The 23,919-nt window shown below is 41.9% G+C and overlaps 2 protein-coding genes across 4 annotated transcripts in view; one reads left to right on the top strand and one right to left on the bottom strand.

Moving 5' to 3' along the window:
- Positions 1-82: 82 nt before the first annotated feature.
- On the bottom strand, positions 83-22,691 carry EAF2 (ELL associated factor 2). Its single transcript, XM_053265456.1, has 6 exons — positions 22,219-22,691; positions 20,072-20,166; positions 18,149-18,285; positions 16,885-17,030; positions 3,610-3,870; positions 83-824 (listed from the first exon to the last, which is right to left on the bottom strand). The coding sequence occupies exons 1-6, from the start codon at positions 22,319-22,321 to the stop codon at positions 778-780; spliced, it is 789 nt and encodes a 262-aa protein (XP_053121431.1). The 5' UTR covers positions 22,322-22,691; the 3' UTR covers positions 83-777.
- Positions 22,692-22,714: 23 nt separating this feature from the next.
- The window catches only part of IQCB1 (IQ motif containing B1), a 36,030-nt gene continuing 34,825 nt past the window's right edge, over positions 22,715-23,919 (top strand). The window contains exon 1 of one of the 3 annotated variants that reach the window (XM_053265435.1): positions 22,715-22,909. The gene's annotated coding sequence lies outside the window, so the exon portion shown is untranslated. Of the gene's footprint in view, positions 22,969-22,990; positions 23,128-23,919 lie in introns of those variants that run through there. The other 2 variants (XM_053265426.1, XM_053265445.1) reach the window with 2 other exon arrangements.

The raw sequence follows: 23,919 nt of genomic DNA, 5'->3' as shown, positions 1-23,919 counted from the left end.
TCTCTTACTCTGCACTATGCCAGATTCCAAAGAGGAAAGCTCCATGGAAATCCTCAAATAAAGACAATTATCAGTGAAATGATAACTTTTATTAATTTATTGAATTTCTATCAAAAGGAATGTATTGAACCTAACAGAATTTTAAAAGACCCAGAAAGCTATCAAGATGCTAAAATGATCAGTTTATCCAGGTGTATCACAAAGGCAACCCCCACTCCCAGAAAGTTTTATTTGAGAGACTCAGATTAAAACAAAAAGGATAACACAATAAAATTCAGAGTTTGCTGATGTATTGTTCAACAATTACACCATATTAAGTAGTGGAACATATTGTTTGGCAATTTCTTTAACATCATTAGCTACAAAGATAAAAAACAACAGACTTCAACTGTTTTCTCCTACTTACACATACATATACACAAAGGTTCTCAAACCTTTTATCAAAAACCTGCATAGTATAAAGAACTTCCTCCATGTCTATCTAACACATAGTAGTTAGCTGTCTGAAATTTTAAATACAGGAGGTAGTGGAGACTAAACCCTGGATCCAGCTAAAAAGAATGAATGCCAAATCCAGAGATTTGGAAGAGCCACATGAAGTTATGGCAAAAAGGAAAAATGCTGAACTTGATTTCCAATAAAGTCAGAAAAAATAGGTCAACTTTATTATGAAAGTTGGTAACATTCCTCTGTCTTGAACGTTATAAACTTAGTGCAAAACAAATGTCTTCTCATCTTCAGTAAAGGAAGTGATGCATCTTTAACGCCATGATTTCCTCAGTCATCACTGTCACTTCCAGATTCACTTAACTGGAGATCATTTCCTAAAATTGAGAGGGGGGGAAAGTCATATACTCTATAGAATTCCTCCCACCCTAAAGGGAAGAATTCTTTTTTTTTTAAACCGTGTATTGGTCTGTAAATCTAAACATAGGCCTGTGCTCAAGTAGTGAAACCATGTGGATAGAGGCACTATTACTCCTGGACCTTGAGGCCCCAGTCTGTGGCCTCCAAAGTTCAGGGGGGCCTCCTGCAGCCACCCCACGCCTGCCCCACCACACAGCTGAGAGGTGGCGATCAGGGGGTGGGGGTGAGTCAAGCAGACCTCCCCGCACCGGCAGCAGTGGGAGAAGGCCTGCTCGGTTCACTCCCTGGCCACACATGGCGGCTGAAATTGAGGGGGGGGAATTGAGGTTCAGCATAGTGGCTGCAGGAGTCCCCCAAAAGTAGGGGGGCTGGGCACCAAAATTACCTAGGTGTGGCCCTGCATGTGGATGCTTATGCCATATGAACTTATAGCATATACGTTTAAACAGCATATACACCTCTCTTGGAAGTTTGTGCTTTTAAAAATGGTTTTAAAAATGGCAAACTGAATAAGACAGTCATAAGGAAACAGTGAAACTAAATAGCAACTCATGTGCAAACCACAACAGATGTAAGCTATGTGCACACAGTGCAAGCATATGTAGAAAAAAAAGCTCAAAAAGGGTCTGCATTTTCCAGATGTCATTAAAACCCAAAGGGACTCCTGACTAAACTTACAGCAGCTTTAATTATCAGTTTGACTTCTTATGAAATGTTTCCTTAACACTGCCTTTTCTGAAACACTGCTAGTTTGCACTCTCTTAAAACTACATTCTCATTTGTTAAAAAAAGCTCAAATGAGAATCACAAAAATCACTTTTTGTTCCACATTGTCATAAGTATCTACACCAACAGAAATAAGTTATGCACCAGCTGCACCGTACCATTCTTTTCCCTTCCATGAATTAAAGAGCTCTTGTGCAACTCCTATTAATTCTAACGTAGGTTGTGCAAAAGAAGCTCCCTATGAACCATGCCATTAGTGTTTCAAGTGACAATTTATGGCAGCAGTCCAGTGAGACTCAACTGACAGGAGGGCAGGTTGACAAAGCTCCTTCAGACTGAATTAACACGTTTTCAAACAGAGGTTATTTAAACAGCTTTTATTTACACCTTTGCATCAGCATGTAAACACATTACAATGTGTGTGGGTTTTGTTTTGTTTTTAATAGCAAATGACTGGCCGCCATGTAAATTACTAGTGCAAGTTTCAATTAAAAAAGAGAAATTTAAATTTAAAAGGTATAGAAAATTTAGCATGAACAGAAGTTTCAAGATTTTCTAGTTCTCAGATTATTAATTTATCTAAAGCAACATTTTTAGAGATAGGTCTAGGATAGTAGCTAGATTAGTCCATTGCAACAAAAGGCAGAGTTCTGTGACAGCTTATTGTCTCATGGGTTTTTACTTCATTGAAGAAACCTGCTACAGAACATGAATCAAAACACTGACCAGATTAAAATCCGTCTTGGAGATGGATTTGTCAAGATCTTTTAACTAAGGAAAATGGGGAAAGTTTAGACTAGTAAACCCTCTGTTTTTGCTCAAATAAGGGAAAATTATATGAGAACAATCCATAGATGGTATGACTCCAGTGAGATTAGCACATATTGCTAAGAATACCTCAGCTAAATGTTGGAACTATGATTGTAAGGAGAAGGGGGCCTACTACCATCTATGGGGGACTTGTCCAAGAGTTACTAATGTCTGGGAATTGGTTTTTATAGCGATGGCGAAAATCACTGATCAGCAGATTCGGCCAGATCCCACCTTGGCATTATTAGATATTTTTTCAGGACAGTTAGAGACACTGAAATCAAGAATTTGCTGTCCTTCACATTGATAGCAGCTAGACTGATCATAGCTCAAAACTGGAAAGAAGGAGTGTTATCCCTAGAGGATTGGCATAATAAATTCTAGTATATAGCAACAGCTGAAAAGTGACTTATTCTCTTAATATTCAAAAAGGTATAACTCCATCTCAGTCTTTTATTATATTTGGTATGATCTATTTATTAATTATAAAAATTACAGAAAGGTGAAGACAGCTCAATTTATTTAACTTTGGAAAGATGTATTTTTTAAAGAATGACTGTGACGTTGTAGAGTGTAACATGTTTAATGTTTTGTAATTATAGGGTTGGGCCTTTTTTTCTTTTTCTTAAATGATAGTTTTTATAAATGTATTGTAATTGTATTGTAAATGTATTGTCTGGTGATTTGAAATAAAAAATTAAACACAAAAAAACATGCTATTTCATTGCACATATAAAAAGATAAACTTAACACTTAATATTCAAGTGGTAAACCCCAGCAGTCAAAGAAGGGCTTGAAGGTACATGATACTGTCCTACTGCTGAAGCTAAGCAGCTCTGGACCTACAAATATATCAGGTGTTGCACGCCACAGGGGAAGCTAGGCCACACTGCACTAGACTGCGGGAACTCCTTTTTAGTAATCTAAATGCTTCCAACACACATTACTGTTTTTAGTCACAATGTATATAGCTCAGTATAAGCCAATACGATCTAAGACATGTGGTAAAATGGCACAAGCTTTAATTTAGTATAATCAGTGGTTAAACAAGTTTTTATCTCAACTTCTAATCCAAGCCTCAGTAGGCCAAACCCTCACAATCCAGACATAGTTTAAAGTTACAAGACAGAAATATAAAGGCATGTGGTTTCTTTTTAAATTCCTGAAGCATGAATCTAAACAAGATGCTCTGTGTCATATACTTACGCAGTGTGTTCATCAGGTGGCCACTGCTCTCTTGATTTCTGTGATATCCAGCATCTACATCTAGAAAGGCCACTTGGGATACAGCCATCACAGGAGGCTGTAGATGTGGCATTGAAAAGGGAAGAGACCGCTTTGCATCTTCATCTTCTGAGTCACTAGAACTATTTTCACTGCTTGATGAAGAGGATGATGAATTCTTTGATTCTGATGAACTGTCAGAGCTACTCATCTGCTCTATAACTTTAGCTTCTGCTTTCAGCTCTGAAAAGGGGATTCAAGTGAAAAAACAAGAATTTCAAGATTTAAAAGGATAGACATTAACTTGATTGCTTTATATTCACAGTATTAAACTTTAAACTGAGAAACACTTATAGAGGTGAAAACAGACAATAAGCTAAGGAGTGAGCTTTGTACCATATGTCTGATAGTAGAGTACAATGGATAGGAAATCTGACTGGGACCAGATAGAGCAGGTTCAAATTGCCACAGTCAGAGAGCTCACTGAGAGATCTTAGGTCAGTTATCAGCTCACAACCTAACCTACCTCACAGGGTGAATGCACAAAGTGAATGCAAGAATAAGGTCAGGGAAAGAGTATGCTGCCCTGAGTTCCTGGGAGAAGGCGCAGAATAAGAAGGTACTGTAATAATAAATACGCTGCTTCTTGGGTGTAAAGGTGATCTTGCTGGGGCAGGGGGTGAGGTGAGGATGTATCAAACTTCCTGATCTTCTGCACTACAAAACCCATCAGGCAATGTTTTACTCCACCAACTTTAATCACATGATTGAGTGCATGGCAACTACTATTATTGGTAGACTTTCCTCTGTACTGCCAAGGGCTGAGTAGTCATGTAAAAGTCGGCTTCTGCTCCCAATCATATGTTGAGCTTGGATCACCTTTTCACACAATGCAACCAGTTTCCCAAGCTATTGAAATAGTAAGCAAAAAAGCAAATCTGGACTCCATGAGTAATGCCAGCTTCACATAAATAGCTCATTCAATGGCAGCATGGACGAAAGATGGCATCACCTAATTTAGAAAGTTGCTTCAGGTGCAAATGGGTACATAAATACACTCAGATAAATATCTTATGTGTCTCAAGATTGCTTTGTAAAGTCCTTTCAGTCTTCATGAATGTGACTATGTCTTATATACTCACAGGTCTGAAAACAATACTAAAGGAATATCAGAATGTTGCACAATAATGCGTAGAATAAACTTTGTCAGTCTAATTAGTTTCCCCTCTCAACTCCATGGAGATTAATTGTTCTCAGAGAAAATTCAGCATTGTTGATATATATAACAATGTCTGTTATGGAAATAAAGTGGGAACAAAATATTTTTTCTCTCTTCTTCACAAAACCTTCCCTCTTCCTTTTACAACACAACTGCATTAAGAAAGTAAGATTCAAGATTGTCTGCATTACCCAAAAACATGAGTAGTAAAAAGCTAGGAGAAAATATTTTTGCTTTCTCCTTCCTGTACTATTAAAGAAAGTTCTGGTGAGCCATCAGGTGAATCCTGAATGATTCTTTCTCCCACACACAGATACTTTAAGGTATATGGGGCCCAGGCACTTTTGTATTTTAAGGAGTCTTGAGTGAGGGATTAGTTAGAGTCAGAGGAAGTGCTTTTCCTATAATACTAATTAACCACCTCCAAGATGGTCCTTTCAGCTGAGAATGGGACACAGACTAGCATTTTAGAGGATCGTGAAGAGGGCAGATTTGGGCCACAGGATGATTGCTATCAAGCATGCACCCCCAGATTAAAAAGCTTAGGGCTGCACAATTTGAGGTGCTGGTCTGTCTGCCCTGATTTTAAAAAGCAACATATTTCCTGTATACTTGAGGTTTCCCTGTGTATGTAGTGCTCATGCACACATGTCTGTAGTGACCACACTTTGCTGACATACTGGTCATCACCGACTAGAAATACTCACTTTATTATTGGAAATAATGATGCTTCCCATTACTTTAAAAATACTTTTATGAGTCTTGCATAAAAGCAGAAATCCAGCAGGAAACTATCAGGTATTGTAATACTTCATGCACAATAAAATGGTTTACAGAATGTGGGGAAACTGCTTTAGGATTTGGTGATTCACTCAGAACAAGTTCTAAAACAAACTAACCAATCCTACAAGAGAGTCTCTCAGTTTTACATGCCCTTGAACACCCTGCCCTGCAGCACTAGAGCTGTTAAGGGAATTAGATGCCAGGACTTTCTGGTCAGAGTTTTCATTAAAGAAACATTTGTACAAGAAAGATTTTTTTGTACTGTGGTCAAGGACTGTCTTACAAAGATGTTCTGGCTGTCAATACATAGAACTACTACCTGCCAGCATTAATTCACCAAACAATTAGATCTTCCTTCCCTACTGATCTTTCTCTAAGCTTTCATGAATGTGAACTTTCAACAAGAAGTTCAGCATGCCTCAATACATGACATTCCTACCAAGATTAAGTCTTCTGAAAAGGAACAAACAGAATTCTTTTCAAGCCACCAGAAAAGGTTTTCAGAATTTTTTCACCATCATATATCTATATGTAATTGAATTACACGTATGTAATTACAAGTATGAATTACAAGTATGTAATTCAACTGAGCTGATTGCAGAGCTGGTGTTGGAGTTGCCCAGGCTTTTGGTGTTGGGTGACTTCAATGTTCACTTTGGGGCTGGCTTGTCTGGTGCAGCTTGGGAGTTCATAGCAGCCATGACAACTATGAGCCTATCCCAACTGGTCACGAAGACAACACACATTGCTGGCAACACTCTCGATTTGGTCTTTTGCTCAGTTCAGGGTGCTCTTCCATGGGTGGAGACTCAAAGAGCATCTCCATTGTCATGGACAGACCACTATCTGGTTAAGGTTGGTTTCGTGGCCACAACCCACCTCGTCAGGGGTGCAGGACCTATTAGGATGGTCCACCCAAGAAGGCTACGGGATCCTGTAGGATTCCAAGAGATCTTGGAGGGTTTTAGAGTTGGTTCTGCCAGTGATGCTGTTGATGCTCTGGTAGAGACCTGGAACAGGGAGCTTACCAGGGCAGTAGTCACTATCACCCCTAAGCATTCTCTCCATTCCACTTTGAAACCGGCTCCATGGTATACTGAACTGCTACAGGAGCTAAAGTGGCAAGGGAGAAGGCTGGAGAGTAAGTGGAGGAAGACTTGACTTGAATCCAATAAGACAGGACACAAAGCCCATTTTAAGGCATACTTTGCAGCAATATGTGCAGCAAAGAAACAATTCTTTTCTGCACCCACTGCATCCACAAGTTCACATCCAGTGGACAGAGTTGTGAGAGGAATGACTCAGGTTCCCTACTCTGACTTTAGATGTGAATTTTTCATCATCCCACTGTGATGCTTTTAACAACTTTTTTGCAGATAAAATCTCTTGTATTCGAGCCAACTTGGACTCCACAGTTATGGCGGAGTCAATTGTAGCAGCGTCCGGTAACTCCTCTGGTTCTATTAGAATGGATCAGTTTCAATTTGTGACTCCCGATGATACAGACAGGCTCCTTGGAGCTGTTAGCCCTCGGTGTTGGATAATTATAAGCCAGTCTCCAACCTCGCTTGGGTGGGCAAAGTAATTGAGAGGGTGGTGGCTGATCAACTCCAGGCAGTTTTGGAAGATACAGGAGAACCTCTTTACTCAAGGGGGTTCCATTCTTCACCTACTGCAGTGAGTAACAGCACCGCAAGTGATGAGGCATTAGGGCTATGGGGAAAGGAGGGTTAGGTTCCAGGTGGAGTGGGGGGGATTAAAGTGCCAAAGCAGACCCCAAATGACTCAAAAATGGCCCAAAATTTACTGTCACATGCTCCATGGGTCCCCCAACGTGCCAAGGAATGCCCTTCCAAAGGGCAAAATGCCCCCGCAACAGCAAAAACTTATGGGGGCAAGTTTTTTTTTTTTAATGAGTCACAAAATGGCTCCTCCTGTCTCGTCGAGACAAAATAGTGGCCAGAAGTGACCTTTGTGCTCTAGGAACTGTGGATATGTGGGTTTTAACCCCTTCATATCTGTGGATACTGAAAAAGGGTTTCAATGAGAATCCTTGTGGATATGCAGAGCTGAGAATAGTGAGGTTTTCCTGTTCTGATTATCTAGATCAATTTCAAACTGGTTTTAGAGAAGGCTATGGGGTGGAGACAGCCCTGGTTGGCCTGATGGATGATCTCTACCAAGGAATGGAAAGAGTGAGTGTGGCTCTGTTGTTTCTTTTGGACCTCTGCAGCTTTCAGTACTATCAACCATAGTATCCTTTTGGATAGCTTGGGGGATTTGGGAATAAGTCGTACTGGTCTGCAGTGGTTCTGTTCCTATCTCTCAGGTAGATTCCAGATGGTGCCACTAGGAGATAGGTGCTCTATGAAATGAGAGCTATTGTATGGTGTCCCTCAGGGCTCCATTCTATCTCAGATGCTTTTTAACATCTGCATGAACCGGGACAGCTATTCCAGTGGTGGTGGGGAACTGATGAAGATATGGCACAGCTAGGTCAGCAAGCTGTTATGGGAAAGGGAACTCAAACTTAATTGCCATTTGCCCTTCCAGGAAGCCTACCACCTCTTTGACCTTGGGAGAGCAGTGCGAATAACCCACAGAACCTCACCTTATTACTCTAATGCCAGGTTGGTCCAAAATAAGTCAGAACATCCATGACTTGATTATGAATGAAGGAGCCAACCTGGTATGCATTACGGAGACCTGGTTAGTGGTCCAGTTTAGTCCCAGCTTCTCCCAGTGGGTTGCTCCACAGTGGAACAGGTGAGGATGTGGATGGGGAGGTAGGGTGGCTGTGGTCTATAATGATACCATCTCCCTCACCAGGATCCCTGGCAGGGAATTGGCCTATAGTGAATGTGTGTGCCTCAGCCTAAGGACCAAGGATAGAATGGGACCTGCTGGTGTACCAATTACCCCACTATCTAACAGAGTCCCTAAATGAGCTGACAGACCTGGTGCCAGAGTTGGCATTGTAGCTGCCCAGGTGGTTGTTGGTGGGGGACTTCAATGTTCATTTCAGGACCAGGTTGTCAGGAGCAGCTCAGGAGTTCATAATGGCCATGACGACTGTAGGCCTATCCCAACTGGTCTCTGGACCGCCACACGATGTTTGTCACATGCTCAATTTGGTCTTTTGTTCTGATCACGGTGGTGTTCCACGGGTTGGGACTCCTGTCATCTCCCCATTGTCATGGCAGACCACCATCTGGTTAAGGCAGGACTTGCAACCACAACTCACCTCTGCAGGGGTGAAGGACCTATTAGGTTGGCCCACCTGAGAAGGCTATTGGATCAAATAGGATTCCAAGAAGGCTTGGGAGGGTTTAAAGCTGGCTCTGCTAGTGATTCTGTCAGTGCTCTGGTACAAACAAGGAATAATGAACTCACTAGAGCAGTAGACATAATCCTCTCCATCCTTTCAGTCACGTCATCTCTGACCTGCTTCAGAATCAGCCCTGTGGTACTGGGAAGAACTATGGGAGCTAAAGCGGCAAGATAGGTGACTAGAGCACAAGTGGAGGAAGACTCGGCACGAATCTGACAAATCACAACACAAAGCACATTTAAGATATATGCTCCGGCAGTGCAGGCAGCAAAGAAGTGGTTCTTTTCTGCCCACATTGCTTCCACAAAGTTGTGTCCAGCAGAGTTTAGGGTCATGAAGGGGTTAGTATATACTCCTCCCCCTTGAATTTCAACTTGGAACCATCAGTCACTTGTGGCGAAGTCTTCAGTTTTTTTTTTTGTAGATAAAATCTCTTGTATTCAGGCCGAACTGGATTCCACAGTTACTGCAGAGTTTACTGTGGAGGTGTCCAGCAACTCCTCTTACAGGATTAGATTGGATCACTTTCAGTTTGAGACTCCTGAGGATGTAGACAGACTGCTTCGGACTGTATAACCTACAACCTGTTCTCTTGACCCTTGCCCAACTTGGCTTATTTCATCTGGTAATTGTATCATCAGAGATGGTCTGGTAAATATTATAAATGCTTCTCTGAAGGAGGACAGGATGTCTCCTTGTCTTAAGGAAACTATTACTGGACCTTATTTGAACAAACCTGTATTGGATCCCTCAGAGTTAACTAATTTCAAACTTGTTTCAAATCTTACATGGTTGTGTAAGTGATTGTGGAGGTGCTAGCCTCAAACTCCAGGCAGTTTTGGATGATACAGATTATCTAGACCAGGGTTTCTTAAACTTGGGCCCCCAGATGTTGGTGGACTACAACTCCCATCATCCTCAGCCACAAAGGCTATGTCTGGGGATGATGGGAATTGTAGTCCAACAACATCTGGGGGCCCGAGGTTAAGAAACCCTGATCTAGATCAATTCCAAATTGGCTTTTGAGCAGGCTATGGAGTTGAGACTGCCTTGGTCGGCCTGGTGGATGATTTCCAATTGGCTATCGACAAAGCAAGTGTGACTCTGCCTTTTGGATCTCTCGGTGGCTTTCAATAGCACCAACCAAGATATCCTTTTGGGTCACCTGAGGGAGGTGGGATTGGGTGGCACTATTTTACAATGGTTCCATTCTTACCTCTCTGGTAGCTTCCAGATGGTGTCACTTGGAGACTGCTGCTCTGCAAGGCAAAAATTAAAGTATGGAGTTCCACAAGGCTCCATACTGTCTCCAGTGTTCTTTAACATCTACATGAAACCACTGGGAGAGATCATCAGGAGGCTTGGTGCGGGGTGTTATCGATATGTTGATGACACCCAGATCTATTTCTCCATATCGACCTCATCAGAAAATGGCATAACTTTCCTAAATGCCTCCTTAGAGGTGGTAATGGGCTGCATGAAGGATAACAAACTGAAGTTTAATCCAAATAAGACTGAGGTACTGACTGTGGGTGGTCAGGACCCGAGAGGTGGTTTAGTTCTGTATGTGTTCTGGAAGAGGTTACACCCCCACACACACACCTGAAAGATCAGGTACGTAGCTTGGGAGTGCTCCTGGATCCAGAACTCTCTCTCTGGTTTCTCAAGTTGAAGCAATGGCCAGGAGTGCTTATCATCAACTCTGGCTGATATCAGCTACACCCATTTCTGGAGGTAAATTACCTTGAAACAGTGGTGTATATCCTGGTAACCTCCAAGCTTGATTACTGTAATGCAGTTTATGTGGGGCTGCATTTGTATGTAGTCCAGAAACTACAATTAATATAGAATGCGGCAGCCAGACTAGTTTCTGGGAAAACCCAAAGGTGACACATAACACCAATTTTAAAAGAACCGTACTGGCTGCTGATATGTTTGAGCGAAATACAAAGGGCTGGTTATTACCTCCAAGACGCTCAATGGCTTATGTCCAGGTTAGGGATGTACACTAACTGAGGTTCTTGCACAGGTTCGGTGTCAAGGGGAGCAGGGAGAAGGATCTTTTTTTTAAAAAAGAGCAGGTCCTTACCTGCTCTCCACCGCCACATGCAGCTTCCTGATGTGGTGGTGCTTGTCCCAAGTACCCACGCATGGCACTAGCACAGACATGGCATTTGTGCAGGTGCCATTTGCATGGTCAGCAACACCATGCTGATCATGCAAATGGCACCCATGCATTTGCGGACACCATGTGCTTGTTGGCGCGGCACGCAGGTACTTGTGACAAGCACAGCAGCAGCAGGAACCTACATGCAGCGGCGGAGAGCAGTTTAAGACCTGTTCTCTTATTTATTTATTTTTAAAAAGATCCCTCTCCCCACGGCGCCGAACCTGTGTACGAGACAAGATCCATGCACATCCCTAGTCCAGGGTACTTAAGAGAGCAACTCTGTTGCCTATTAAGATCATCTGGAGAGGTCTAGTTACAGTTGTCACCAGCCCGCTTGGTGGCGACTAAGGACCGGACCTTCTCTGTGGATGTCCCGGGGCTCTGGAACATGCTCCATTTCACAGTAAGAGCTTCTCCTCCTCTGTTTGCTTCTAGGAAGACCCTCAAGACACACCTGTTTTCTCAGGCTTTTAACTGAAATTAATTTAAAACTGTTTAATTGTTTTTATCCTGTCAGATTGTTTTAACTTTTTATTCTGTGAAATTTTGTTTTTACTCAGTTTTATTTATTTAACATATTTATACACCGCCCAAAGCGTAGACTGCCTACAGATGCTCATATCAGGTGGTATATAAATAAAATAAATATACACATATGCACGTTTATCTCAGACTGTACTCGTAAAGTAAGGCATTACACCTAAAAGCCTCTCATCAGGCATATCCAATTTTAAGGAAGACACACATTGTCTCCTGGCTATCCAAGGCACATGACATGAAAGTTGTATCTAGGCAATTAGGATAAGCTTTACATTGTTAAACTTTTCAGATTCATGTTTAAAAGAACATCTTGAACACATGACTATAATATGCACCTTAAGCAAGTAAAGATATTCAATTGCTAGATACTTTCATGAAAAAGTCAGCACTTAGCTACCACTCTCAGAGACAAAGCACAAGGAAATGGGACTGTTATTCAAGCGAATCAAGGAAAGCACTGGAGACTCAGGACTAAGGAGCTATGATCACTGTCACTAGTTCCTGGGCTAATACAGATGGAGGATCCAAGTGACAGACACAGATGGTATTGCTACCATTTGCATTGTTTCTTGAACAGTGTTCTTCTATGCTACACCAGACCCCACTGGTAAGTAGAATATCAGGTCAAGCAGAGGTTATGTAGCCAATTCCACATGAGATATAGAGGATGAGACACTGAAACAATGGCAATCCCCCACACCCCCGCAGGAAAGGAACTCTGTTCAGTGACTTCTGTCACAATTGACTTTGGTTGTTCTTATCCTCTGTTTGGGCACATTGTTGTAGTCTGGATGAAAGGATATTCCAGTCTAGATGACAGGATATTCTGTTAAAGGTTCCTGCTCAAATGCATCCAAAGCAGACATGGAAACACCTTCAGGTCTTTTCCAGTCATACTCATTCATGATTTTTCAGGAGGGTCTCTATGTTTACAATGCAGAAGCAGCTGTTACCAAATACAGTCATCTAGAGAATGGTGTTAGCACTATGTAAGCATATCCTGCAATTATCCTGAAAGGGCATATCCTAGAAGACAGCAGGCTATTCCAGGAGAAAGGATTTTAGTAATCTAGTTACTATTTCCACTTCTGGCTGCCCTGTCAATTATCAGGTCTCGGAGAGCAATTCCAACTGCCCCTAGAGCCTAGCAATGCTCTTCTGTAATGCCAGGTTGGTTCAGAATAAGATTGAAATCATCCATGACTTGATTGTGGATGAGGGTGCTGACCTGGCATGTATAACTGCAACCTAGTTGGGGGAGGCAAGTGGCCAAGTGGCCCAGCTTCTCCCACCAAGTTACTCTATTGTGGAGCAGGTTAGGGGAGGTGGGCAGGAGGGGGGAGTGGCTGTGGTCCAAAAGAACAACATCTCCCTTACCAGGGCCCCTGTTAAGACAGTTGACTTATATTGAGTGTGTATTTCTTAGGCTGGGAACAAGGAATAGATTAGGGATTCTGTTGGTATACCATCCACCCCGCTGCCCAACCAACTTCCTAACTGAGCTGACGGAGCTGATCTTGGAGTCACCTATTTCCCCACTGTCATGGGTGGACCGCCATCTGGTTAAGATTGGTTTAACAGTCACAATTCACTCCTGCAGTGGTGGTGGACCCGTTAGGATGGTCCGCCCAAGAAGGCTGCTGAATCCAGTAAGATTCCAAAGGGGCTTCAATTAAATTAAAATTGAATTGAATTAAAACCCTCAAGAGTTTTAGTGTTGGTTCTGATGGCTGGTTCTGTTGGCTGGTTCTGTTTAGTGTTGGTTCTGGTGGGTACCTGGAATAGGGAGCTCCTCAGGGCAGAAGACACAATTTATTTATTTATTCTTACATTTTATATCCCGCTCTTCCTTCAAGGAGCCCAGAGCGGTGTACTACATACTTAGATTTCTCCTCACAACAACCCTGTGAAGTAGGTTAGGCTGAGAGAGAAATGACTGGCCCAGAGTCACCCAGCTAGTATTATGGCTGAATGGGGATTTGAACTCAGGTCTCCCCGGTCCTAGTCCAGCACTCTAGCCACTACACCATGCTGGCTCCTAAGCATCCCTCTGACCCACTTCAAAATTAGCTCCATGGTATACAGAGGGTTATGGGGACTGAAGCAGCAAGGTGGGTGACTGGAACACAAGCAGAGGAGAAATTGGCTTGAATTTGGCAAGACACAGCATAGAGCCCATTTGAAGGCCTATGTGGTCGCAGTGTGTGCAGCAAAGAAGCAATTCTGGTCTGTGCACACTGCGTCTGTGGGTTTGGGTTGAGCAGTTATCCTGGGTTGTGAGGAGTTTAATTCATGCTCCTTTTGTTTTAAATCTGCCCCCGGTGACTATATTCTGCTATAACACTTATAATGGGTTCTTTGCAGACAAAGTCTCTTCTGTCCGGGTCAGCTTGGACTCCACTATTTCTGCAGAATCTATTAAGGGGTGTCCAGCAATCCCTCTTGCAGTATTAGATTGGATCAGTTTCAATCTGTGATTCCTGATGATGTGGACAAGCTGCTTGGGGTGGTGAGGCCTACTACTCGTTCTTTGGCTCCTTGCCCAGTTTGGCTGCTTTCATCTTATAGGGAAATTGTTGGAGGTGGCCTAATTGGCATCATTAATGCATTGCTGAGGAAGGGCAGAATGCCCCCTTGTTTGAAGGAGGCAGTGGTTAGACTGCTTCTTAAGATGCCTACCTTGGATCCCTTGGTGATGACTAGTTATTGGCCAGTCTCCAATCTCTCATGGTTGGGCAAAGTAATTGAGAGAGTGGTGGCTAATAGCTCCAAGCGGTTTGGAGGGAAACTGGTTATCTGGCTTTAGAACTGGCTATGGGGTTGAGACAGCCTTGGTCATTCTGATGGATGGCCTCTGCTGGGGAACTGACAGAGTGAGTGTGTGAAAGATCTTTCGGATCTCTCGGCAGCTTTAAATACCATCAACCATGGTATCCTTCTGGATCGCCTAGGGGAGTTGGTGATAGGAGGCACTGCTTTGCAGTGGTTCTACTCCTATCTCTTGGGTAGATTCCATATGGTGCTTAGTGACAGTTGCTTTTCCAAACAGGAGCTATTATATGGAGTCCCTCAAGGCTCCATTTTGCACCAATGCTTTTTAATATCTACATGAAACCGCTGGGTGAGATCATCAGGGGATTTGGTGCAGGGTGTTATCAGTATGCTGGTGAGTGCTTGCATTGGCAGCACATGTACTAAAATTGGAACGATACAGAGAAGATTAGCAGAGTATACTGGTGACACCGAAATCTATTTCTCCTTATCATCAGGCAATGGTATTCATTCCTAAATATCTGCCTACATCTGCGTCCATTCTTTAAAGAGAATGCTCTCAAAACAGTGGTGCGCCAGCTTGTAACCTCCAGGCTTGTCTATTCCAATGTGCTCTACATAGGGCTGCCTTTTTACGTAGTTCGGAAACTTCAGTTAGTTCAAAATGCAGCAACCATATTGATCTCCGGGGTAACCTGGAGAGACCATGTTATGCCTGTACTTAAACAGCTGCACTGGCTGCCGATACAATTCTGGGTAACACACAAAGTGTTGCTTATTACCTTTAAAGCCCTAAATGGTTAGGTTCTGGTTACCTTAGTGAACACCTTGCTCTGTAAGATCCCACCATATGTAGAGGTCATCTGGAGAGGTCCATCTCCAGCTGCCACCAGTGCGTCTGGTGACAACTCGAGACAGCTTTCCCTGGAGATGCTACTGGGTTGTGAAGTGCACTCCCCACAGAAATTTGTGGTTTAGATACATTATTAGCCTTTAAGAGAGCCTTTAAAACTTATTTTGTAGCCTGGCCTTCCAGGGTTTTTTAATTCTTTTAACTGATTTAAACTATGTTTGAATTGTTTAGATTTTATATGGTTTTAAGTTTGATTTTTAAATTATATTTTATTTTGGTTTTGTAAACTGTCCAGAGCTGTTGGATGGGGTGGTATAGAAATTTAATTAAAAAAAAATAAAAAATACAGATTACCGATGTTATTCCTTCAATATCTCTATGAATTCTTTAACACCTATCGAATTGCATCCTAAGTGGCTCCTGCATTAATTGAAGGCACTTCGGCTGATTTTCATTTATCTCCCTTTCCTTCTGCAGCCCTCAACACCCCATACAATCCTGTTCCAGTAGGTTCCCTCACTCTCAGGAGCAGATTTTCTGCTGTGCTGAGCAAGGGGTGGGGAAGATTTTTTGCATAATTTTCCATCTGTGCATTTTGCATAAGTTTCCATCTGGACTGCTGTGCTGAGCAAGGGGTGGGGATGATTTTTTGCATAAGTTACCATCTGCCACCCACACTCCTTGGAATACAACCTATTGAGTCTTAGTACAGTCATCCCTATTCAACCGTGAGGGTTCCGTTCCAGGAAACCCTCATGGCTGGCAAGTTCGCAGTTGGTGAGCAATAGAAAAGCATTGGATACAGGGGGTTAGGGGAATTGCGGTCACGAAAAGACCGAAAAATACAGAATGACAAAAAAAAAAATCACCATAAATACCTGGAATCCCTTTAAATCACTATTGGTCAGCAAGAGGAGTGAGGGGGACCCCCAGAAATCACCCCCAAACCTCACCAAACCACAGGTACTCGAGTTGAGGTTGGTGAGACCTGTCACTATTTCCACTATTGACCAGTTTGGTTATAATGGCCGCATCCTAGAATTTAGTGTTATACAAAACTAGTAGCAATAAAATAAAGAATTACTTGTCTATACTAGTCATAGCATTCACAGAAGACTGTTTGATGATTACTAGTTGCTTTCACCACTTCTCCAGATGAAGACAAGTTTCAAAAGCTGCTGCAACATAAGCCAAGTACCGACTAAGGTAGTAAACCTGTGTTGAGGCAGTATTGTTTCAATCTGCAGGTGGCAGCTCACATAAAATATTCATACAAAAATATTTTAAAATATTCATACAAAGAAATATTCCTTGCATGTAGAAGACTGGCATGTTAGGGGAAAGGGTTCTAGTCTAGCTTCCCCTTACATGCCAGTTTTAACTACTGATACTTTTTTTTTAAGTCAAGGAACTTTCAGTCCTGCAAACCCCCACCTGCAGTCTGAAGCAGTAAGCCCAGACACAGGGTCACTACCCCTAAAGAGGAATTAGGCCATGAACTCCAATGTCAAAACCTTAAGATTACAAACAAAGCAATCTTAGGATTCTGCAAAGGCCTTTAAACAATACAAGATGTAGTTACAATTTACCTCTTTCAATATCATCCATAGGACAGGTTGGAGACATCTTCTCTTTTGGTGGAGAACATTTAACACTATTTGGAATCTTATTTGCATTTCGCATTAGTTGCTGCTGCTGCTCAATACGAGACTGGACCTTACTGCTTCCTTCACCTCTGCATGAAAGAATTAAAGTTTTAGATGCCTTTAAAAAATCTTATTTGAAAACTTTGTGGAGCTGTTTGTTAGATGTCCAGCTAGCTTTTAAAGAACTGTTTTTCTACTATTCTTGACAGAGAACAACAAGAACAAGAAAGTTCTTCCCACATAAGACTTAAAGCCACCAGAATTTAAGCATATGTTAACAAGCAATACACAAGAGGAATCTCCAGTGTTGTCAGAACTATTTCATGTTTTTAAAACCATACCATGGTATGGATCTGAACTAACAACATAAAGATTTAAGTTACTCTAGCTTGAAGATTAAGGCTTCAAGCTTTAATGCACTTTAGTGCTTAAGTTAGAAAAGGGCAGACTCAAACTACTCAACTAAAAATGTTTATTTATACTAAGCAACAGCACACAATTTTTCATTAGTTAAAAATTCACTTTTTACTAACAGTAAATGACAAGCAAGGAATCTGACACTTCTAGGTATGCCAAAAAATATAGGAAAACTGATGGAGCAACCTGTTGTTTACATGGAAATAGAAGTGTTTGCTGCTTTATCAAGAACTTGTACAGTGCCCAATCCTAATGTTGAAAGTTGCATTGCATTTAGTTTAACTCCTCCATCTACTTCATCCAAAGGACAATTTCTACATTTATCCAGGGTGTAGGCCAGGGTTTCTCAACTTGTGGGTCCCCAGATGTTATTGGACTTCAACTCCCATAATCCCCAGCCCCAGTGGCCTTTGGTTGGGAATTATGGGAGTTGAAGTTCAATTACATCTGGGGACCCACACGTTGAGAATCCCTGGTGTAGGCATTCAGCGTCCCCCAGCATCTCCTAGGCAAGGTGTCAAAGCAAGCATGAGTGGCCCTTGGTTGAGGATGCGAGACAGGGAGTAGTTCACACAAAAATAGGGTTCCTTTCAAGGCTTAGGGCTAACTCTGAAAAATCTTATAGAGATGTACATTTCTACTTCAACAAATACAGGATATATCTTTGAAACCTCATTTTGCTAAACATGTAGCAGTCAGTTTTCTATTTCCTAATTTAGACACAATTGCTTTAACCATAGCATTTTCAAACAAGGTAAGGAAACAGCATCTTTTTCAGTTTTCCACCCACCTGGTTTTCTTCACAGTGATATTGCTACTAAGCTTCTCTAGTCTACATTCTCCAGTATCATGGTTAATAATCAAGATGCATTCTTTTTGGTATGGCTTCTTGGAACCCTTGAAAACTGTAACTGGTGGAGTAGAACCCTATTTTAAATAGAAAAAAATTACTACCATAGGTACTTATGTAACTGCCCTTTTCCTAGAACTAAGAGCTGTTTGTCTCATGGTTTAGCATTTTGTATGTTTCACAGTGTATTGCCTCAAGAGCATCTATTTAATTGTTTTTTTCAAAGGCAAAAAAGGTCACTTTTGCCCTTGAATGAATTTTTCAAGAATCTGAGATGACCACAAAAATATAGTCTTTAAAATGAATTGACTTGTCATAACAAAACTAATGTTTTCGGTTATTTCAAGGTTCATCAAAAGATGAGGTTGAATTCAGCCCATGAAAGAGCTGACTCATTCTCCTAGTCTGTCATAAAACCATATAGAATTTTAACTTCACTCCTTAATTAACATATTCCTCCAATTATGAAGTTGCAATCAAAAGCAAGTTGTTACTGGCATCAGTAACTGAAAACCAGCATTAGTTTGAACTATCACCTTCTTTTATGGTACTTGTACAAGGATGGCTGCAGACCTTATGTTATTTGCTCTTGTCAGTGGTGACTTCACAGATGCATACAGCATTTCTTATCCACACCCCAACAAGTACATTTTGGTCATTTAGCACAGAACCCTAAACTTTCTAGATCAAATATTTTAAAAAACCCAAGATCTCTTGGCATCTTCTAACACTGAAGACAGGTTTCTCCCTGACCTGTTCAATATGTTCTTGAATAGGTCACTCCCTGTCAGCCAACCACTTATAAAATTACCTTACCAGTTTGTTAACTCTGATAAACAAGGTGATGATTGTAAATAAATGGATTTTTTCCCTTGGCCAAATATTAAAGCAAATAAAAAGGATACATCGGGTACTGAGCAACAATGAGGACATTTGTCAGGCAGACTATGAAAAAGGGCAGGAAGTTATTCCCCAAAAGTGCAATGTGATGACATCCTACCTAATTACTGATTTTCTACTCATCTTTGACAGCTGAGTAGAACCATTTGACATAATATGCTTTTCTATGCAATCCTAAGTGACACTTTTAAAAGTTGTGGGGGGAAACTGGGATTTTCAAGAAACCGCACCAGATTCTATTATTCAGATTCTAAACCTTGCGGTACAATTCAGTTAAAGTATCGTATTTACCACACTAGGTTCCCCCTGCCCCCACAAATTCTCTGATGTTAGAAACTGTGTGATCATCTTAAATTCAGAATCCTGTTCCATTTTGGTAAATAGGTATAAGCTGTATTTAGCCTCTATTTTTAAGGGGTTAAATTCAGAGTCATATTCTATTTGGCTAAGTACATTATCTAGAGCCTTGAGCCCAGAGTAACTGAATATCATTTATTTGGATTATTGGACTTTAACATTTAAGACCACGCTGCCAACATAAATGTCTCTCTTATCTACATGCTTAGAACTCCTTTTAGCAGTTCAAGGTAATTGTGGCTGTAAGTGAACTGTAGAATTGTTCACTAAAGCAGCAATCTGCTGTACTCTTACAAAGGAGCAAGTTCACACATTATACAACAATCATATTTGCAGCAGTTACACTGATGTTTCCACTGTAAACATGTACAGTGTAAAGAGCAGACATGTCATTAAACACTTAAGGACATTGCTGGTATACACCAATCGGCTGCAGCTCTGGACTCAAATACTTGTCTAAAAATGCACATCTGCTCTTTATGTCATGCGTGTTTACTGTAGGAAGGTAGTCATGGCAAATATGAATGCCTCATTACCTTTAAGTAAATAACAGTTAATTAAGTCACTAGACCCTCTCCTTCACTAAAAGGGATAATAAAATCTTACCTCAATATTTGGCAAAGTTATTGTCACCTGTTCACCTTTACCAACTTCGAGGTCTCCTTCACAGGATGTATCAATTGACGCAGGTTTGAAGTCATCTAAAGCAAAAATAATAAAAACCAATGCTGATTTTGTTTTTCAGGACTTTCTTAAGCACTGATGCATTCACAAGAGAGGGGGAAACATTTGGTCATTCAGCTGGTATCTTTTCAAATGCTGCTTTATCCAGCATTTCGTGTTAGGGCCTTATCCAAGGACTTTCTGAGATTACCTACGCCAGAAAGTTTTCTGGACACCCATCATAGCTTCCGTTACACTTCGGAGCTCTAATGTTAACTTTAAATTATTTGTTTAAGCTGTACAAATTCTCCAAAGTATGCTAACATAGCTTTAATCGAAGCACTGTCCTTTATCGCCAAATTCAAATGACCAGGAGAGAACACCACAGAAGTAAAATTCAGAAAAGAAAATTCTTCACATTTCAGATCCAAAGGCAAATGTCGAGACAAGTTATTCCGAAGACCATGCAATAGAGAAAACTGCCACTCTAGATAGTTACATGAATAAAACCACGCTATACCTTTCTAACAGAACAAATTACAGCCCAAAGACATTAAAGAGCACATTTTAAAAGAGCTCAAGTAGAATCTAGTAAAAGCTAGTAATGTTCCATTGACATATTTTTTTTAAAAAATTCAAAATTTGGGTTTACTGACAACCAGTGGGTTAGAGCAATGCAACATGTAATCATTCTTTGTTTTTAACATAATGTTTTCCTCTTGCTAAGTATGGTCCAGAAAATTAAAATGCAAGTCTAGCCTGTTTACTGGCAGGGTTTGGTTTTTTAAAGCACTAGAAATAGCTAAGATAGCATTGGTCCTGCCAACTGAGCCTGTTAATTATTGACAATGACTGTACAAAGTGTTTAAATAAGTTTAAAACAAACAAATCAGCATAAACATAGTTGGGAACTAAACCAGTCTCAAGCGTTAGTACACTATCCAACATTAGTGAATCTACACTAAAGCCAATGCAAACCTTAAATACCGTTCTACTTATTCCCAGGAGAGAAGCATTAACAAAACCATTGAAGGTACGATATTGTAAAAAACATTCATAAAGCTTAATCTTCTCAATCTTCTCTGTACCCATCCCTACAAATAATGACAACATATGCAGTCTGATTTTTACTAAAACAGCAGAATTCAAAGGGTTCAAAAGATAGAATACACACTTTATCTACAAAAAGCAATGTAGGTGGGGGAGGAGAAGAGAACATATGTATGGTTTGCTTTATATTCTCTGGTTGCTGCATCTGAAAACAGCCTCTGACTACAAAAGCTCATGCCACAATAAGCCATTGTTAAGGTGTCACTTGCTTTTATATCACAGAGGTTTATAGGGCAGATACTATTGCTAAGAAACATCTGGAAACTCTGCGTATCACTCAAACCTCCTTTCTACAAACCACATTACAATCCCTGGGAGACTTCTCCACTTATTCCCTCCCCCCCACCCCCCCCAGTCAGGAGTGCCAGATGTATTTAGCCCAGGTTTTTGTCAGTATAGCACTAAGTTTATTCTGTGTAGAAATTATAAAATGATAAATATATCATGAAATATTGCCCACTCACCTTTTTGTCTTTTATACCTGCGTGCACTTTAATGCTCTCATTCCTCCCACTCCCATGAATTAATCCGTCAATAAGTTAAACAGTGTAACAAACACAAACGAAATTCCAATGGCAAGGGGCCTCTTGCTTTCAATATTTCTACTTGGCACTGCTTTAAAACACACACACACACACAGCCTTCTGACAGCTTGAAGTGGAATAGATTTATTGTAGCAGACGCTTTCGTGGACCAGAGTCCACTTTATGACCCCGCGGCAGCGTATGCCACCATAAACCTGTCCGTCGCTTTGGAGAATCTTTGTAGGTTCACAAGACAACCATCATCAGCTCTTGGGCTTCCTATAGGACTGTCCTTCCCCACTTCTCTTCCTCCTCCTCACGCCACCCGCTCTGGACGCCCGTCCAAAGCACACACACCGCAGCTGCCAACGCACCCCCACCCCTGCTGTTCACCTCCCCAATTTGCACAGCCCCTTCCCCCCCCCCCCGACCCACTTCTCTCTCGGAGTCACTTACAGCGCACGGTGTGGAAGGCGCAGCGCGGCTGTCTCTCGAAACTCTCGCCCAGCAACAGGGCTCGCTCCTTGCAGTCGAAGAGCGGTGGGGCCGCCCCGTTCATCCCGAGACCGAGCACTGCCCTCCCTGTGCCCCTAACCCCTCAGACTGCGTCTGTCCCACACGAAGAAGAAGAAGAAGAGCCACTCAAGCAGCCTCCACGGCCAACGAGCATTTCCCTCCCCATCTCCCAGCTGGGAAAGGGGGACGGCGGCACCACCACGCGCTACCCGCACAGAAACCACGCCCTCTCGCATCAAGCCTTCTTCTCAATGGAGGATTGAGCGGCGCCACCGCCCGCTGTCCTTTGAGGGGCGGGGACAGTATCTAGGGAACGGATGACGTTGAACGAGGAGCGTCAATCCTTTCTATTGGCTGCGGCGAGCCGTTCAGCCGCGCCTCTATTTGCGTCCATCACTAAGGCTTAGGGAGCGCCTCGGATGGATGAACGTCCTGGAGCTGGGGCGAGGCTTGAGCCCTAAAAGAAAAACGTGCCGTATGCAAATTACGACGGAAGGACGGTTGTGGGAGAGTGGGCGCGGTTATGCAAAGTGAATTGCTCGCGCTATGGACGGCGCTGCCATTGGGGGGAAGCGCGTGTGACTTCACGCCGCGGCTGAAATATGACGTCAGAGGATGAACTGCTGTTGCTGTAAGGCCTTTTGGGTCCTAAGAGAAGCGGCTTGAGGAAGGGCTGGCAACAGCTAGTGTGTATGTATAGCTCTTTGGGTATAGCTTAGCTTAGAGTCTGTGGAGGGTGGCTGAATTCATTGTTTTCCCTCGCTGTTCGACTGAGTAAGGGCACAAGGTCTTGGGAGACTGTGCTTCATCCTTGGCACTCTTGAATGTTGTTGAAGGAGTCAAGTTCAGGTTTGCACTTAAAACTCAAAATGCACTTGAAACTCAAAACCCATTTCCATTCCACTGCCTCAGCCTTTGGCAGTGATACTGCATCTTATTGCATTTTGTATTTTCTTCTCGTCGAAAGCAGGTGCAAGAGTGAAGCTGACTCTGTACTTTTATTTTGTACTTTATCCTGACGGTGTGCACCAATTTTATCCTGGTGCCTCCTGTTTGAGGGAACATTGCACAGGAGCTTTTTCTTCCTTAAGAAATAAGCTGTTGGTACTGAAACTAGAAATACATAATGGTGCTATATTTGGTCATTCTTATATTTCAGTGTTCAAGCACTCGAAGAAAGTAAAACTTGCAAGTCACTAGCTATGACCTCTGTTGGGACTTTTTGGTTTTCCTTTTTGCTTGATTCTCTCACAAATTTTAGTCTGCAGTTGTTGTTTTCTAAGCGGTATTCCCACCCCAAACCCTGAAATATTTTAGTTATTTCTACAGGTTTCCTATACTCTATTCAGCTGTAATCCTTTTAAAAACTGATTAATGCAATCAAGCTGGTAATTTCTAATGACATGAGCTAATTGCCTTGTGTCTTGTCCCATCAATGCCAGCTTGGATAGATATTATACAGGAAGCTGCCTTATACAGATTCAGACTGTTGGTCCATATATCTCAGTATTGTTTGCAAAGCATATGCTCTACCTCTGAGCTATAGTCCCTCATTTCTCAGGACTGCATCATCTTTCAATGTGTAGGAAAGACCTTTCTCCATGATGCTGGAGAGCTGCTGCAGCCAGGGTAAACAGTATT

This window comes from Hemicordylus capensis, chromosome 1 (assembly GCF_027244095.1).
Source record: "Hemicordylus capensis ecotype Gifberg chromosome 1, rHemCap1.1.pri, whole genome shotgun sequence".
Taxonomy (NCBI): domain Eukaryota; kingdom Metazoa; phylum Chordata; class Lepidosauria; order Squamata; family Cordylidae; genus Hemicordylus; species Hemicordylus capensis.
The sequence above is the reverse complement of the archived record's forward strand: the minus strand, read 5'-3'. Positions and strand labels throughout refer to the sequence as shown.